The sequence below is a fragment of the Gobius niger genome (genome assembly GCF_951799975.1).
Source record: "Gobius niger genome assembly, chromosome: 4".
NCBI lineage: Eukaryota > Metazoa > Chordata > Actinopteri > Gobiiformes > Gobiidae > Gobius > Gobius niger.
Genome location: NC_136855.1, coordinates 41337887 through 41357599, shown reverse-complemented (window position 1 = coordinate 41357599; position 19713 = coordinate 41337887). Strand labels below are relative to the sequence as shown.

The 19713-nt window shown below is 39.4% G+C and overlaps 1 protein-coding gene across 1 annotated transcript in view; it reads left to right on the top strand.

Moving 5' to 3' along the window:
- Positions 1 to 634: 634 nt before the first annotated feature.
- Positions 635 to 19713, top strand: part of LOC306961823 (GRAM domain-containing protein 2A-like) — a gene marked incomplete at its 3' end in the record, with an annotated part of 83276 nt that continues 64197 nt past the window's right edge. Inside the window, exon 1 of the mRNA XM_079554741.1 lies at positions 635 to 843. Within this exon, the coding sequence (XP_079410867.1) occupies positions 704 to 843 (140 nt within the window). The 5' untranslated portion in view covers positions 635 to 703. The remainder of the gene's footprint in view (positions 844 to 19713) is intronic.

Below are 19713 nucleotides of genomic sequence, written 5' to 3'. Positions count from 1 at the left end.
TAATATCAGCTGACAACGTAATATCGGCCGATAACGTAATAACGGCCGATAACGTAATATCGGCCGATAACGTAATATCGGCAGAAAACTTAAAATCTGCCAATAACGTAATATCGGCAATAACGTAATATCGGCCGATAACGTCATAATAGTCGATAATGTAATAACGGCCGATATAAAGGTCGATTACGTAACAACAGTAAATAACATAATAACACTTTTGTGCCAATAACATAATAACGATGGACTGTCCGTTAATGTAATAATTATGGGTTTATAAAATGTGTATTATAAACAGAGCGTTGTGGATATTTCGACGTCTCGTTCACAGTTTCTGCTCCTCCACCTCTGACATAAACACTGCCTCTGAGCCGCTGCTGTTTCGCACTGGGGATGATTTTATCCAGAGTAAACATGAAATCTGATAATCCTGTGTGCGTGTGTGTGTGTGTGTGTGTGTGTGTGTGTGTGTGTGTGTGTGTGTGTGTGTGTGTGTGCATGTGCGCCGCGGGACAGTCCCAGCGAGCAGGAAAGGGGAGGGGAAAGGGGAGGGGAGCGAGGCTGAGCCGGAGAGAGAGGCTCGCAGGGGGAGGGGCTTCGCTCCGAGGTGCTGGGCGGCGGCAGCTGTGGCATCAGGACAGCGGCGGCGCTTTTGGCGGGGACGGTCTGGGACGACGGCGCTCTCTCCTCCCGCGCTCCTCTCATGGGATGCACTATCTACGCTGCCAGCCATAAGGCCCTGCCCGCGGACCAGGCGCCGGGGCAGGAGCGCCACTGCCCGCTGCCCCACCACGGACACCTCCATGGGAACTGCAGCCAGAGGATCGCCGCCCACAGAGCCAGGTCGGTGCACAAACAAGCATCACTGAGGGAGGGGGGCGATCACTGAGGGAGGGGGGACGACACAGGCTCAGGGAGGAACAGCAGCAGTTTGTGTTCAGCAGTGGGAATTTCGTCGACTAAAATATTGAGTCTTAATTTTAGTCAAAGTGATATTTTTGTGACTAAAATTGGACTAAAACTAAATGAAAAGTTTCTCATGAGACTAAAACTGTGACTAAAATGTCCAGATATTTGAGTCGACTAAAATGAGACTAAATAAAAATGAAAAGGAGAGACTAAAATCATCCAAACTTGTATTGAGCGTCTGAAAGAGCCTCAGATCATGTTTAAAGGATCAGCTCTGAGCTTTGTTCATGTGGAGCAGAAACATGAAGCAGAGGAACAACATTAAATATGATTATCATGAATATTATCAATGCAAAGTCCACTCAACTAGTCTCAAATTTACTTGCAATTTTAGTCGACTAAAACTAGAGTAAAAATGGGGATGAAATTTCCTTTTTTTGTCACATTTTTAGTCATTTTTTTCTTTTTTTTGGTCATTTTTTGTCATTTTTTAGTCATTTTTTTGGTCATTTTTTGGTCATTTTTTTCTTTTTTTTTCTTTTTTTAGTCATTTTTTTGTCACATTTTTGTAATTTTTTTGTCTTTTTTGGGTCATTTTTTTGTCATTTTTTTTGTCATTTTTTTCTTTTTTTTGTCATTTTTTGTCATTTTTTGTCATTTTTTTGTCATTTTTTTGTCACATTTTTGTAATTTTTTTGTCTTTTTTGGGTCATTTTTTTTGTCATTTTTTTTGTCATTTTTTTCTTTTTTTTGTCTTTTTTTGGTCATTTTTTTGTCATTTTTTGTCACATTTTGGCCAATTTTTTTGTCATTTTTTTGGAGAGACTAAAATCATCCAAACTTGTATTGAGCGTCTGAAAGAGCCTCAGATCATGTTTAAAGGATCAGCTCTGAGCTTTGTTCATGTTAAGCAGCTCCATGAAGCAGAGAACCACGATTAAAGGAACAGGCCAGCGTTCTTCCATACTGAGATATGTTCTTACCTGAGCTGTGACGAGTTCTTTAGGACCTGTCTGATCTTCAGTCACGTAAACACAGCGCAGACGGCGTTAGCATTTAGCCTCTCCCTCTCTCCTCTATAGCTCCAAAACAGGTCAAGATAGAAGCTACCGAGCTCTTCCACGTTTTCCCTATTTAAATATGGTTACGTGAAGTGTTCCACTACAAAGTATAATTACACACAATTAAACCATGTGGATTTTCTAAGCGGATAAAAGGGGGGACTATATTGTAAGGCGTAATAATACCAGGAGTAGTTTGGCATCCGCGCAGTAAAGTGAAGATTACTGCGCAGATTTCGAACTACTCCTGGTATTGACCCTAACTGGTGGTCAAACATTGTACTGCATCCATACTTCCCATTGAGAATGAATGGGAGTTGGTATCATAGACTGTATATATAACGGACGTCTCCTCCTCACTCCTCCCCGTTTACCATAATGACCACAGATTTACAGACTCCCCCTCCCCAGCTCTGACGAAGCATGTTCCTAAAAAGGGCATAAGGGCGGGATCTTCACTGTAGACTCCGCCCTTGCGTGACGTGTAGCTCGCGCTGCTCCAATGCTAACAGTCCGACCCCTCATTAAGTACCAGATTTCTAAAATTCTTCTTATGAAAACCAGCCTGGTTTCTTTAACTGTGAACCAGCGTTATCTCAGGAGGAAGATCCAGCCTAGTCTAGTGTTGAAAACCTCGAAACCAGGCGTTAAAGTAGTTTTTAATGTGTCTAAACTCCAATGCTTTTCAATGGGGGCCTAGTGGCGATATGGAGGTACTACAGCAATGGCGGCCTCCAGTGTCGTGGGCATAAAGCAGAGCAGCCAGCGGCCGTTATTAACCAGATGCGGCGCAAACGTGGCCAACGTAAAATATGGCCCGTGGACCCCGCTTTGGACACCCCTGGTTTACAGGCTATAGGCCAGTGTAAAGCCTCATTTGAAAGCTAAGACCGCGATGTTGGTGCTTTTTTGTCACATTTTTATCGTGTTTTTGTCGCTTTATTATTATTATTTTTGTTGAAACCTTTATTTCACCAGGAAAGTCCCATTGAGATTGAAAACCTCTTTTTCAAGGGAGTCCTCGTTGCTTTGTAGTCGCCTGTGCTGCTGCGTTTTCATCCTCATTTCTGTCGCTATTTTGACGTTTTTCCAGAAGCTTGTAGATTTGGGTAAAGTCGAACTGAAGGGAAAGTGCTCAGTTAAGGATCTGCATGTTTAAAGGGGGGGTGTTATGCAAAATTGACTTTTTATTCTGTCACTCCCTCATTAAAAACATGGCTGAAGTGTTGCCTTGGCACATTCACGTATTTCTGAGTAATCTGTAAAAACTCTGATGGCGGCCATTTTAGGGATAGGTTTGCCTGAGTCCTCCTAGGAACGCCCCCACCTCCTGGAGACGCCTCCGAGCTTTGGTCACCAGCCGAGTAACCAACCACTGCTCCTCAGCAGAACCCCCTCCCCACTGATGCCACAGACAGCGTGTGGCTGTTTCGTTTTTGTTGAATTTTTGTCACTTTTTTGTTGATTTTTTGTCACTTTTTTGTTGATTTTTTGTCACTTTTTTGTTGAATTTTTATCACATTTTTGTCACATTTTTGTCACTTTTTTGTTGATTTTTTGTCACTTTTTTGTTGATTTTTTGTCACTTTTTTGTCACATTTTTGTTGAATTTTTATCACATTTTTGTCACATTTTTGTCACTTTTTGGTTGAATTTTTGTCACATTTTTGTTGAATTTTTATCAAATTTTTGTCACATTTTTGTCACTTTTTGGTTGAATTTTTGTCACTTTTTTGTTGAATTTTTGTCACTTTTTTGTTGAATTTTTGTTGAATTTTTGTCACATTTTTGTCACTTTTTGGTTGAATTTTTGTCACATTTTTGTTGAATTTTTGTCACTTTTTTGTTGAATTTTTGTTGAATTTTTGTCACATTTTTGTCACTTTTTTGTTGATTTTTTGTCACATTTTTGTTGAATTTTTGTCACATTTTTGTTGAATTTTTGTCACATTTTTGTCGCAATTTTGCCACTTTTTTGTTGCGTTTACATCCTTGGTTTCTTCTAATTTTTTGTGGCTGTTTTGGTGCTTTTTCCCAAGAAGCTTTTTGATTAGGGTGAAGCCAAACTGGAGAAAATGGGATCCGTTCAGGTGGGAGTTCAGAGGTTCTTAAAGAGACAGAGGCCGATTTCAAGTCATTCACTACAGCCATTTTGAGAGAGACATTTTATACAAGGCAGTTATTCTAATTTACTGCATTTACAGACCAGCAGAAGGTTTTGTCATCGTTGTAGTGAGATATAGACTGGTGCTGTGGGACTGAATAATCCTGGTCAGATGACACACAGTCGTATCTCTGATGATCTGCTGTTTCCGTGTTGTCAAACCCGTGTTTTCCGTCTCTGTTTAGTCAGAACTCACTGAAGCGTTCACTCAGCGCTCGCTCTTGGCACGAGTCGACTTGGCAAACACTGGCACATGTTTATTTTTGGCCGGACGCCGAAGTCTCTCTCTCTCCAGCCACTCTGACCTGTCGGGGTTAATAACAGTCGGATTCATTAATGAGCTTCTGTAATGAAACATAATCATGGCTGTTTGTACTAAATAAACGGATTCTTCGTGAAACACAACAATCACTTCCTGGTTCTATGAGTGACGTCACACTGTGCCATCGATACACGGCATTAACCACACCTTAACCAAGCACATGCTCTCCTGTTCGGCTTTACCCTAATCCTAAAGCTTCTTCAAAAAGATGTCAAAATAGCAACAAAAACTGGATGAAAACTAGGCCAAAAAAAAAGGGTTAAAAGGCGACAGAAAACAACAAAAAGTCCCTTGAAAATTAAGTTTTTAATCTCAATGGGACATTCCTGGTTAAATAAAGGTTAAATAACAACAAAAAAGCAGCTTTATGTGACAATGATGAGTGTTTATAATGACAAAAGCATAAACATAAAAAAAAACAGGCTGAATGTTCAATAGGTTTTCGATTAAAACAACCCTTAAATCTTTATTTAGACAGGACTGTAAGACATTTTCAAGATTTTCTTCCTTAAAGCAGCACTAAGTAACTCGTGCCCCTAGAGGCCGTAAGCGCCACTGCAGGTGTCGTAGCATGTTGTGTTTTTCACTCATTAATTGTCCGTGAGAGTAAATCCTACGCTGACAGAAAAGACAAAGGGACAGAGGGATATGGTTCATCCAGTCACACAATGGAGATCATTATTTTCACTCAGACTTGGCTGTAAATACTGTTTAAGTGACGTTAGCCCACAGTTAGCTTTGCCCGTTAGCCTGTTAGCTTCTTCTTCGTGATTCCATTAGTGTGTATTGTGGCCAGAGACACCAGGGGGCGATGAAAGACCCTCCAATAAACCCCATAAACACTTGTATCACCCCCACAGGGAAAGGATTTATTAAGGTAAACACGTTACTTAGTGCTGCTTTAATTTCACTAATCATGAAAAACAGTAAAATTGCAATATTTTTCCTCATAATAATCATGACTCTTGTGTTTTTTTTTTATTATGTCAAGTTCAAATCATGTCAAGAGCAGAACTATTCGCCTTATTCCGCCCCGCCCACTTTTGCCTCTTTTTGCCTTGTCCCGGCTCTTCCGTTGTCCAGACACTTCCGGTCGTTCATTTTCACGGAGAACGAGGGAAAATATTCTCCGCTCAAACCTGATGTTTAGTCGATTGATTTGTGTAAAATGTCCGATGTTCGTTTGCAGCGACATGTCGACACTGCAGCGTTTCTCTGTCGGCCTGAAAACGGCTTTGTTTTCCTGTAGAGACTGATTTTACGTGGACGTCTCCAGCCCCATGTTAACACATAGGAGAAAAGGGGCGGGACTATTCATGGCGACGCCCACGCGAACCTCCGGAATAAGGGGAATAGATACAGACGGCATCGCATCATAGAAGGGGGCGTGGTCTCGCCGAGGGGGAAAACAGAATCTTTTGGGAAACACAATTTTTCCCTCTTTTTAGCCATTTTCTGGCGAAATATAAACTTATTTATCACACAAATAAAGTCAAGTCTAAATTAGGTCCATGTGGATGTTTATTCACAACAGATTGTTCAGTAGAAGCGGAAAACAAAACAAAAACGGCAGTCGTAGCATTAGCACGATGCTAGCATGAAGCCTTATAGCATTCTCCGTTATTCATGTGTTTATGGGCTGTTGAACCTCTTTGCTCCTCCCCATGTCTTTGTGTCTTTATTCAGTAGAAACTATATTCATAATTCAGCGTTTGTTACAGTAGTTTTTGAATAATTAGAGAAATTGTTTTCCCCCTTAACTGTTTTCAAACATGACCGTATATGGGCGACTCCAGAGATGCCGTCTGTATAAATACATGAATAACGGAAAATGCAAACTTGATGCTACATGTTAGCATCGGGCTAATGCTAACGGTTAGCTAGCGCTTGCTACAACTGCCGTTTTTTCACTTCTACTGAACAATCTGCTGTGAGAAAATATCCATATGGGCCCGATTTACACTTGACTTTATTTATGTGATAAATAAGTTCATATTCCACCAGAAAATGGCTAAAAAGAGGGAAAATTGTGTTTCTCTAAAGATTCTATTTTCCCCCTCGGCGAGGCCACGCCCCCTTCTATGACGAGATGCGTCTGTATGTATACAGTGGCATCTCTGGAATCGCCCATATTTGGTCATGTTGGAAAACAGTTAAGGGGGAAAACAATTTGGAGAAAAATATAAACTTTCTCTAATTATTTCAAAAACTACTGTAACAAACGCTGAATTATGAATATAGTTTCTACTAAATAATGATGCAAAGACATGGGGAGGAGCCAAGTGGTTCAACAGCCCATAAACACATGAATAACGGAGAATGCTAACCTGATGCTACATGTTAGCATTGTGCTAATGCTACGACAGCCGTTTTTTTTTTTTTTTTTTCGCTTCTACTGAACAATCTGCTGTGAATAAATATCCACATGGGCCTAATTTACACCTGACTTTATTAATATGTGATAAATAAGTTCATTTTCCACCAGAAAATGGCTAAAAAGAGGAAAATTCTGTTTCTCTAAAGATTCTATTTCCCCCCTCGGGAAGCCACGCCCCCTTCTATGACGAGGTGCGTCTGTATCTATAATCCTACATAAAAATAAAAACGTTTTATTTTCATATATAAGGTTGGTTAATCTGACCCACTGACTGACCCTCTGAATGTTTGGGTCTTTTGTACTTGAGTAAAAGTCACTCGTACTTGAGTAAATGTATAACTACTTGAGTAAATACCGCCTGTGCCGCTTGAGCCGCAGATAAAGCAGTGAGTGTGACTGTCCAGGCGGCAGCTCTGACCACAGGCGCCTCCACGCGTCCCCTTCGCGGTGTCTCTGCGTTAACACTGACTTATTTATAGCCCCCCCGTCGCTCTCCTGTGATCTGTCGTCATCCGCGCGGGTTAAGCGGTGATCCAGGTCAGCCTCCCTCTCCTCACGCACTGGGCTACGGCAGGTTAGATCCACTCAGCCCCGCTCCGCCGCGCGCGCACACACGGGCTGCCGCCGCCGCCTCTGCCGCCGCCTCTGCCGCCTCTGCCGCCCCGCTGTACGCGCCGCCACACGGGGACGTTATGGACGCTTCTCCGCGCTCCGCACCCAGCGTACCGTGCCGGACCTCCGCAGCGGGCGTTTGACTCCCTCCCCAGGGCGGAAAGCGGGCGAAATCCCCCCCTCTCTCTCTCCTTCTTCTTCTTCTTCTATGAGATTCAGGTGAGAGTGCGTAGCATGATCAGGCTAGCTTCTGCTACTGCTGCTGCTGCTGCTTCTGCTGCAGCCGCGGCGAGGCGCAGCGCTCACGGCACCGCGCAGTGGGAAGCGAACCCCGCGCGGACGTTTGGGTTTGGGGGGTTTGTTGTGTTGGATGTTTTTTTGTGGGGGGGGGGGGGTGTCATTGATGTGAGCTGGTGTGGCTGTGGCACGAGCATGGATGGTCACGTGTGGAGATGATGATACGGTGTGTGCAGACTGAGAGGAGATCTGTGTGCAGGAGGCTGATGGAGAACACAGGCCTGGGCTTGGTTAAACACCAGCAGGTTGTTATGAGTGCTTTTAGGTGCAGGATGGAGGGAAATGGTGTCATGTGATCAAAAACATTCCTGTCCCGTGTCTTTTACATTCAGATGAGCAGGTCCCACTAATGAGCAGGGGCTGGACCGGGACTGAAACACAGCCCTGGACTCTGACCAGCCTGGTCCAAATTAGCGTAAATGTGACACTTAAACAAATACATGTTTAACCTCTTAACTCCCGCCTGAACCGAGAGGATCTTTTTCCTCATGTCATCACATTTTTTTACCATCATTTTTTTGTTGGGTATTTAACTCATTTTTGTAACTTTTTGGTCATTTTTGTCAATTTTTTGGGTCATTTTTTGGTCTTATTTTTGTCTCATTTTTATCACATTTTTGTCATTTTTTGTAAATTTTTTGTGAATTTCTTGTGACATTTTAGCCACTTTTTCATTAATTTTTTGTCACTTTTTTGTCAAATTTTTATCAAATTCTTATCACATTTTTGTCTTTTTTTGGGATATTTTTTTGTCCATATTTCTTCATTTTTTTGGTTACATTTTGTCACATTTTGGTCATTTTTTGTCAATTTGTTGGTCATTTTTTTTGTCCATTTTTTTGTCATTTTTTCATCAATGTTTTGTGAATTTCTTGTGACATTTTTGCCACTTTTTCATTAATTTTTCGTCACTTTTTTGTCAATTTTTTATCAAATTCTTATCACATTTTTGTCTTTTTTGGGGATATTTTTTTTGTCACATTTAGGTCTTTTTTGTCATTTTTTGTAATTTTTTTTGGCAAATTTTGTCACATTTTGGTCTTTTTTTTGGTCTTTTTTTAATCCAATTTTTGTCACTTTTTTGTCACATTTTTTGTCAAATTTTTGTGACATTTTTGCCACTTTTTCATAAATTTTTCGTCACTTTTTTGTCTCATTTCCATCATTGTTTTCGTCTCAGTTTTGTTGCTCTTTTCTCACCTTTTTTCCAGAAGCTTTTGGATTGGGGTAAAGCCAAACTGGAGAAAATGTGCTCGTTCAGGCGGGAGTTAAGGGGTTAACCTCTAACCTCCCGCCTTAACACTAACGAGTGCATTTCCCCCAGTTCGGCTTTTTATTATTATTGTTTTGATCGGCATCATCAGCAAAAAGAGCGGGAAAGGCGGTCGTAGAAACAGAAGCAAAATCATTCATATAAATAATAAATAATAACGGTCCCAAAACTGAACCTTTTAGATTCATGTTTTTTATATACTGGGCTTTACCCAAATCTAAAAGCTTCTCGACTGGAGATCAACAATGTAACGCCTCATTTGAAAGCGAAGACCGACAAAAGTGACGGAAACTTTTCGTCGCGTCGCCACATTTTTGTCAGTTTTTTGTTGTTTTTTAATTATTTTTTCTATCATTTTTGTTGTGTTTTTCTCACGTTTTTGTCAACTTTTCATCCTCTTTTTCTCGCTGTTTCGATGCTCTCCTTTTTAGCTTTTAGATTTGGGTAAAGCTGGGTTGAGGCGGGACCGGTGGCCCTTCTGTGCTCCTCCAGAACGGACACGTGGCCGGTCCGCTCCTGCTAATGAAGCCACAGCTCCAGATTTGGGATATAAATAAATGTAGGATGTGACCGGAGCAGGTTCAAAACATTACATAAGATGTGACGACATAAAGGGATTAGACGGAGTTCAAAAATGTTAAAATTATGTATGTCCCGCCCCCTTCATGCTCCAGTAATGTAGCCCGGGATAAAGCCTGACTGACTTTATGTATTTATAGATATTTATAGATACATATAAAGACAGTCTGGACTTGTGGTAATAGGAAGCAATTTACAAATGGAGACTGGAGGCGGGGCTAAGGATCGCAGTTTGAACGAGAGTGAACCAATCAAACACAAAGCGACTTACGCCGTGATTTAGGGCTGTGCAATTAATCGAAATTCGATTACGATTTCGATTACAACAGTTATTATAATTTTCTTTTTTTTCTTTTTTTCAATATTTTTTTTTTCTTTTTCAAATTTTTGGATTTTTGTCTTTTTTTTGATGGATTTGTGTCTTTTTTTGATGGATTTTTGTCTTTTTTTGATGGATTTTTGTCTTTTTTTTAATGGATTTTTGTCATTTTTTTGATGGATTTTTGTCACTTTTTTGATGGATTTTTGTCTTTTTTTGATGGATTTTTGTCTTTTTTTGATGGATTTTTGTCTTTTTTTTGATGGATTTTTGTCTTTTTTTTGATGGATTTTTGTCTTTTTTTGATGGATTTTTGTCTTTTTTTTGATGGATTTTTGTCTTTTTTTTGATGGATTTTTGTCTTTTTTTTGATGGATTTTTGTCTTTTTTTTGATGGATTTTTGTCACTTTTTTTGATGGATTTTTGTCTTTTTTTGATGGATTTTTTTTAAAGGCAACAAATAATCGTTTGAATAATCGTGATTTCAATTATGACAAAAATAATCGTGATTATCATTTTTTCAATAATCGAGCAGCCCTACCTTGATTGTTTGTCGTCCACTCGTGCAGTCGAGTAAATGTTCCGGGGAAACACGACAGCGCTGCGGCTTTAAAGGGATGTTTCAGGACTTTTGACATAGGGCCTCATTATAGTTCTCCAGAGTGTTGCTGATTTCTGGAGATATTTTTTTTTGTAATTCATGCAGTTCTTCTGTTTGAAGAGTTTCGTGGCGCTAGGCTAGTGCATGTCTATGGTATCAGCTAGCCTGCATTAAAAACAGTGTGACACCAGACTAACCAGACTAACCATATACATGTCTGTGTCCTAAGAGTCATGTTTGGAATATAACTGACCTGCATCACATTTTGAGGGCCTATTTTCTAGCAGATCACTCCGCCGCCGCGTAGCTTATACAACCACGAAGCTGATGCTGCTCAATTATAAGTTATTTTAAATGCAAAATGGTTAAAATTATTCTATCGACACAGACATTTACATGACAGGCTAGCTGATACCATAGAGATGCGCTAGCCTTGCATTAGCCTAGCGCCACGAAACTCTCCAAACAGAAGAACTGCATGAATTACAAAAAAAAAAATATCTCCAGAAATCAGCAACACTCTGGATAACTATAATGAGGCCCTATGTCAAAACTCCTGAAACATCCCTTTAATATAGAAACTGCAGTTACGCGTATGACCTGAGGTGGCAGTAGCAAGTATACAAATCTCAACTTCCATCTAGTCCCTGTCACGTGTTCATAGCGGTGGGTGTTTTTGTCTTGAGGCTAACACGGCTAACACAAAATAAACATTTGTGTAAAGTGATTAGTTTAAATTGTTTTGAATCGTTTCCATGTCACATCGTCATTATTTAACACTGGCCTTTAGCTCCAAGAATAAATCTCTTTGACGAGCACTGGCGTTTCCTCTACATTTGTTTGGGACCCTGCGCATCGTGAATGTGAAAGATACGGGACAGGAAGTACAGCACCGAACGCATTGTCCAGGAAAAGATCCCGTGGGGACTTCGATTTGTTGGTGTTGTTGGTGTAAGCCGTTATTATCTGTCCAGTGCTGTGTATAGAGCTCAGTCCCGCCTACTTCTGGTCACTTGTCGAGGTCCACACTGCAAAAAGTAATGAACTAGATCAGTATAAACATCTCAGTTTGAGCACAATAATCCACATTTGAGTTGTTCTGACTGGTTAAGAAGTTGTTGGGCATTTGTCCCGGATTATTTCACTTGTTCTGAGATGTTTCTGACTCGTTTCGATACATTTCGTCCTTATTTCAGGTCATTTTCTTTGCCAATGGGGAAAGAAAATTGGTCTTATCTCATTGGCAGTTTTACTTTCTTATTTCAAGCGAGATTTACCCTAGAACTGGTCTGAAATGTCCTCAAACAAGCAAAGCAAACTCGGTCCGATCAGGAAAAGTGTCTAAATGAGTGAAAACCGCTCGAAACAAGAAACATTTCCTCAATTCAACTCATTTAACCCTAACCCAGGTGGGAATTGAACCCGGGACCTTCTGACTGGGAAGCACCAGCGCTAACTGCTGTGCTACCGTGCCGCCCATTTATCAGCTATTTGCTAACTAGCGAGCTTCGTATTATACACAGTGAAGTGATTTTATAACCTTTCGATTTATAAAGTTTAGGTAAATCTTCAATTTAAAATGCTGTGTTTGCAAATAACTGATAATACTGATAATGTAATGTATGTATGTAAACAAAACAGCTAATGCTAAAACAGTTAGCTAAGATGCTGACGTTATATAGATGTTTCTCCAAGATGTGCTTCGTAAGGTTCTATTGAAGGCTTCGACCAAAAGTAACGTTCACGTCACTCCTCCACTGGGGGGCGCCCTTGCTTTCTTCATCTCGTATCTGAACTCAGAGCAGTCTGGTCGTCTCAGAGTTTTATGTCGCAATTCCCAGTTCGAGCAGAAATCGAGCGTTTGTCCAACGATCCTGGGTTTGAATCCCGACATATTAACCTCTGGCCACCCGCCTGAACCAAATGCCTTCTGTCCTCTTTGGCCATTATATAGGCCTGTGTAACACCTCATTTGAAAGCTAAGACCCACAAAACTGATCTTTTTCTCGCATTGTTGCTGTGTTGAGTCACCTTTTCTATGTTTTTTTTTTGGTGAGTTTTTGTTGCATTTTTGTTGAATTTTTGTCACTTTTTGTAGATTTTTTGTCACATTTTGTTTGAGTTTTTGTCACATTTTTGTTGATTTTTTGTCACTTTTTTGTTGATTTTTTGTCACATTTTTGTCACTTTTTTTGTTGAATTTTTGTAATTTTTTTGTTGAATTTTTGTCACTTTTTTGTTGATTTTTTGTCACATTTTTGTTTAATTTTTGTCACTTTTTGGTTGAGTTTTTGTTGAATTTTTGTTGAATTTTTGTCACTTTTTGTTTGAGTTTTTGTCACTTTTTTGTTGAATTTTTGTCACATTTTAGTTGAATTTTTGTCACATTTTTGCTGCATTTACATCCTTGTTTTCTTCTCATTTTTTGTGCCTATTTTGCTGTTTTTTCCCAAGCATCTTTTTGATTAGGGCAAAGCCAAACTGGAGAAAATGGGATCTGTTCAGGTGGGAGTTAAGAGGTTAACCCTCACTTCTGAATAGGCTGTTGATTATTTCGATGCTTGACGAGTCACAAACACCATCGACTGGACTGTGCTGAGTAATTTGTGGACATTTCGCTTAAAGCCTCTCCGGTCTTGTTGTGAGTCTGTGCTAACCAAAGTGAGCCGACAGAGCGTTTGGTGAGAGCAGGTTAGCCCCCAGTGAAAACATGTGGGGCCTTGTGGTCGGCTTCAAAGACCGCTGTGCACAATGGAGAGTTATTTCTGGAGGAACCAAGCAGAGAACACAGTGTCTCAGGTCTGACCCACTTACGCTCGCTCTAACGTGGAGGTATGTGCGGCGGGCGGCCTATACATAGACGTGAAGTCCGAGCGCCGGAGTCACCGGTCATGCGCCTATTGCCTCATGGGTTTTTCAACAGGCTGATGAATAATAAAAAATATCAGGCTTCGCTACGTCACAAAGGCTAAATAAAGCTTTAGCCTAAGGTGGGAAGAGTCACTAAAATATTACATGTAAGTTAGAGTGTTTTACTTCAAAATCAGCAAATTCCAAAACAAAAACAGTCTCCATCTGTTCTCTCTGATTTATTATTATCAAAAGTCTGCAACATGAAATACATAAAACATGATCTTGGTTGTTTTTGTCGCATTTTTGTTGAATTTTTGTCACTTTTTGTTGAGTTTTTGTCACTTTTTAGTTGAATTTTTGTCACTTTTTAGTTGAATTTATGTCACTTTTTTGTTGAGTTTTTGTCACTTTTTGTTGAATTTTTGTCACTTTTTTGTTGAATTTTTGTCACTTTTTTGTTGAATTTTTGTCACTTTTTTGTTGAGTTTTTGTCACTTTTTGTTGAATTTTTGTCATTTTTTTGTTGAGTTTTTGTCACTTTTTTGTTGAGTTTTTGTCACTTTTTTGTTGAGTTTTTGTCACTTTTTTGTTGAATTTTTGTCACTTTTTTGTTGAATTTTTGTCACTTTTTGTTGAGTTTTTGTCACTTTTTTGTTGAATTTTTGTCACTTTTTTGTTGAATTTTTGTCACTTTTTTGTTGAATTTTTGTCACTTTTTGTTGAATTTTTGTCACATTTTTTGTTGAATTTTTGTCACTTTTTTGTTGAATTTTTGTCACTTTTTGTTGAGTTTTTGTCACTTTTTTGTTGAATTTTTGTCACTTTTTGTTGAATTTTTGTCACTTTTTTGTTGAGTTTTTGTCACTTTTTTGGGTTGAACAAACTTGTGATGTTTCTCAGTTCCCCCGAAGCCTAGGAGGTTTTGGGAGGTACATTTAAAGCTCTGAGGAGAGAAAATATCAACAAACTGGAGAATAGTTTAGTGTAAATCCAATATTCCACATAGAGCTCACTTTATTACAGACGACACTCCCTAAACCAGAGTCTGAGCTGGATTTAACCAGACCTAAAACAAGACAAAACATCTTATTTTAAGATTTTTTTTCCTTGTTTTTAGTCGGGCACTTTTTGCAGTCTTCTCTGTTTGAGGACACTCCAGTGCCGGGAACCGTCTTGTTTACTGGTGACATGTGTGACTCTTCCCTTCTGTCCTAACATGAAGCGACAGCGAGCAGCGAGCCCTGATATCAGCGCCGTGGATTAGATAAGCATCAGGCTCATGAGGTGATTTGCATTTCCCACAGTGTCGGCCCCCGGTCAACAACAACCTCACGCCGCTAATCAGATTACGCCTTATTGGATTGTAGCAGGAGGACGAGGAGGACGAGGAGGACGAGGAGGACGAGGAGGGCGAGGAGGACGAGGAGGACGAGGAGGACGAGGGGAGGGTCATGTGACGCTGCTGAACGTCCCTCACTGACGACCAGGAAGGACGCAGAGCAGATCCATGAGTTCACAGACGTGCGGAGGAAGAGATTTGCAGAGTTTAGCGGGGCTAGGCTAGTGCTAGGCTAGTGCTAGGCTAGTGCAGTTCAGGCCCCGCCCCCTGTCCTCTTTTTGAACTGACGTGAATGTCTTTAATGTCTCGGTCCAAAGCGTGTTCCCATCATGTTCAGCAACACAGCCTTAATGTCCTGCCTCGTGTTCCTTTGAGCTCCAATACTCTCTATACTCTCTATGCTCTCTATGCTCTCTATGCTCTCTATGCTCTCTATGCTCTCTATGCTCTCTATGCTCTCTATGCTCTCTATGCTCTCTATGCTCTCTATGCTCTCTATGCTCTCTATGCTCTCTATGCTCTCTATGCTCTCTATGCTCTCTATGCTCTCTATGCTCTCTATGCTCTCTATGCTCTCTATGCTCTCTATGCTCTCTATACTCTCTATACTCTCTATACTCTCTATACTCTCTATACTCTCTATACTCTCTATACTCTCTATACTCTCTATACTTCCAAGGAAGACCTTTAACCTCTTAACTCCCACCTGAACCGGGAGGATCTTTTTCCTCACGTCATCTGATTTTTTTTCCATTATTTTTTTGTTGGGTATTCAACTCATTTTTGTAACTTTTTTGTCATTTTTTCGTCAATTTTTTGTCACATTTTTGTCATTTTTTTGTCATTTTTTTGGTCATTTTTTGTCGTTTTTTTGTCACATTTTTGTCATTTTTTTGTCAATTTTCTGTCATTTTTTTGTCACATTTTTGTCATTTTTTTGTCAATTTTCTGTCGTTTTTTTGTCACATTTTTTGTCATTTTTTTGTCAATTTTCTGTCATTTTTTTGTCATTTTTTGTCATTTTTTTGTCATTTCTGTCATTTTTTTGTCTCTTTTGTCGTTTTTTGTCACATTTTTGTCATTTTTTTGTCATTTTTTTGTCCTTTTTTTGTCCATTTTTTGGTCCATTTTTTGTCCATTTTCTGTCATTTTTTTGTCACATTTTTGTCATTTTTTGTCACATTTTTGTCAATTTTCTGTCATTTTTTTGTCACATTTTTGTCATTTTTTTGTCACATTTTTGACATTTTTTTGTCCATTTTTTGTCATTTTTTCATCAATTTTTCTCACTTTTTTCTCACATTTCCATCATTGTTTTCGTCTCAGTTTTGTTGCTATTTTTACACCTTTTTTCCAGAAGCTTTTGGATTGGGGTAAAGCCAAACTGGAGAAAATGTGCTCGGTTCAGGCGGGAGTTCAGGGGTTAAAGCCACACCGCGTAGAATTTTACCCAAAAAATAAAAATGAAATACAAGCTTTTATTTTATGACAGATATTTTCAGCATTGAAACATATAAAAAAAACATAATTTTGCTGTGAGCGGCTCAGCTCTCCTAAGACATGACGTAACTTTACCAGGAGTGGGTGCGTCTCCAGCTCGTCTCCATGGAGATGTGACTAAAGTCAGCAGAATTTGAGATTTAAACAGGTTTGGTCCTCATCCAAATCCATTCTTTGGTCACCCACTGCAGAAATAGCATTTTCTGTGTCGAGCTGGGCATTAGAAAAAATGTTTTGTACTGATGGCAACAGTATAGTTACGCAGTGGTGCCTTTAAATTAACAGCGTTTTGTGCCTCGTCCTTTGATTTGCCCAACGCTGTTTCTAAATTTACCTCGGCATTACGCTTCCCATGTGCTCCCATTTTTTGTCCATTTTTGTTATTTTTTTGTCATTTTTTGTCAATTTTTTTGTCATTTCTTTGTCAATTTTTTGCATTTTTTAGTCATTTTTTGTCCATTTTTTTGTCCATTTTTTGTCACATTTTTTGTCACATTTTTAGTCATTTTTTCATCAATTTTTCGTCACTTTTTTGTCATTTTTGTCACATTTTTTGTCATTTTTTCATCAATTATTTGTCACTTTTTTGTCATTTTTTGTCAATTTTTTTGTCATTTTTGTCACATTTTTGTCATTTTTTTCGTCATTTTTTCATAAATTTTTCGTCAATTATTAGTCACTTTTTTGTCATTTTTTGTCACATTTTTTGTCACATTTTTTGTCATTTTTGTCACATTTTTGTCATTTTTTTGTAATTTTTTCATCAATTTTTCGTCACTTTTTTATCATTTTTTGTGAATTTTTTTTGTCATTTTTTGTCATATTTTTGTCTTTTTTTTGTCATATTTTTGTCTTTTTTTTGTCATATTTTTGTCTTTTTTTTGTCCATAGAAACTGTACTGGTACTGTCCAAAATATAGTCCAAAATGTTATGCAGTGTGATTCGCCCGACTCTGTTTCTAAATGTACCTCGGCGTTACACTTATGCGCTCCCATTACCCCAGCGTTGCCCTGCAGTGAGCCAGAGCACCCACCTCCCCCCCTGCCTCCCGCGTGGCCTCTTTGATGGGCGCCGGCGTGCTCAGTGATCCCTGATAAGCGGATGCACGCGGGCCCGGACCAGGAAGTGCGTGCGGCGCTGTTTGTTCAGGTCAGCGGCTGCCGGGGAGCTCCTGGCCAATCGGAGATAATGGCGTGGAAAGTGCCGACCGGAGCGAGTTTCCGTCAGCACCTGTAATTACGGCGAGGCGGGCGCTCCCGGAGGAGAGAGGGAGGAGGCGAGCGGGTGACAAGCGGAGTCTATGGAAAACATGGACAGATCTTTGTGTATCTGCAGTGTGTCCCTCAGGTGTGGTTTAGGAAGTCACTTTTTCATAAAACAAAGCATCTCTTTACCCCCATTTTATACATGCCTTTCAGTCATGTGACCTTTGTTGTTATGGCGGCCATTTTGAATACCAAAGTAGAATTATACAGTAGCCCTTCAGCACAGAACCTCTGGCCTTTAGGATGATTTTGAGAAACATTATTTCACAAATCAGAGAGGACTTTTAACATTATTAGAGTTAAATGGGAGAAAAAACGGAAAGAAATACTGTCAATGACATTTGAAACAAGTGCACTGGACAAACAATCATATCTGAGTTCATGAAGCAGCTGCATGTTTGCTTTTGGCGCAGTGGTTAGCGCTCATGCTTCACAGCCAGAAGGTCTGGGGTTCGATCCCTGGACGGGGCCTTTCTGTGCGGTTTGCAGGTTCTCCCACTGTCAGAGTAGGTTGCTGGGAGTTGTCAGGTGACTCTTGCCCCTCGTCGTCAGTGCAGTTTGTAAATCTTCTAGTTTCCATTGAAAGGATTTACAATGTTTGGCCTTTTTGTGATTTCTGTTCTCACTCCTCACCTCTGTGACTCTGTGGTGAGTTTTACCGTTTCATCTTCATCTACAGTCGATCATTTGAGAAGTTTATTTGTGTCACAGTCGCGAGTGGAACTTCATTAACGGAACGCACATTTTAAGATTGTTAAGTCATTTTACAAAAGTTCCTTCAAGTTGTAAATGAGAAGATTAAAGAGTTGAGTCTCTGAGGCGTGAGCTTGAAGTGGATACAGAGACCAGAGCAATCGTTTATTCATACAACTGAAAACACCGACATTTTGTGAATTAGTAGAGTTTAACCTTTTAAAAAACATGTATAAAGCTCACCTGGAAAGTTTACCAAATAATTTACAAAACAGATTCAATAAGAGAAAAAGCAGATATGAACTAAAAGGTACAGAGGTTTTTACAAAACCCAGGTTTCCATCGACTGTAAAAGAAAAGATGTTTCTCAATCAAAGGAGTCGCTCTGTGGAACAGTCTTGATTGTACAGTTAAAACTTCTATGTTCAGTGTTCATTTCGTCGACTAAGATATTTAGTCTTAATTTTAGTCAAAGTGATATTTTTGTGACTAAAATTGGACTAAAACTAAATTAAAAGTTTCTCATGAGACTAAAACTATGACTAAAATGAGACTAAATAAAACTGAAAAGGAGAGACTAAAATCATCCAAACTTGTATTGAGCGTCTGAAAGAGCCTCAGATCATGTTTAAAGGATCAGCTCTGAGCTTTGTTCATGTGGAGCAGAAACATGAAGCAGAGGAACAACATTAAACATGATTAGAATCAATATTATCAATGCAAAGTCCACTCAATTAGTCTTAAATTTAGTCGACTAAAACTAGACTAAAATTGAAGATATTTTTTCTAAGTCACTAAATCTTGACTAAAATTACATTACATTTTAGTCAAAAGACTAAGACTAAAACTAAAATAAAATATGTTGTCAAAATTAACACTGTCTAAGTCCATTGATGTGTTGAAGAAATATGCAAAATTATCAATGTTACAAAGATATGACACTGCGGACGAGCAGATCAACTTTATTTATGTATTTTGTGTTTTGATGTCAAGAAAAAAAAAAAGAAAAAGAAAGAAAGACGCTGCCTGAGACAGTTTGACATTTAAATGAACTGGATCTGTAAATGATTTTGTGTTGATTAGGGGCAGACATTATACGTTTTTACTTCTTTCTGCTCCTTTAAATTCATGCTAAATGCTGTTGTTTCATTTTTAAATGAATGAAATAAAAAAATAAAAAATGAAAATGAATTCGGCAGAAACAACAGCAGCTCTTGTCCTCGAGTCGTAGCTTATACTGTCACGGTTTGGTGGTGGAGTGAAGAAAAGAAAACCCAAAACGCAGACTGCAACGGAACTAGATTTAATATGTGCAAAAATCAAGAAACAAGAAACTGACAAAAACCAAAATAACAAAATCCAGACATAACCAAAAACCGGGGCTGACAAAGACAATGACAAGGGAAACACAGGGGTATAAATACAAGAGGAAACGGGGCACAGGTGAAACACATCAGGGCGGGGCAGGCAGGTAACGAGGGAAGTAAAGCAAAATCACCAGGACAGAAACACATGTCAAAATAAAACAGGACAAGACCAAAGACAAA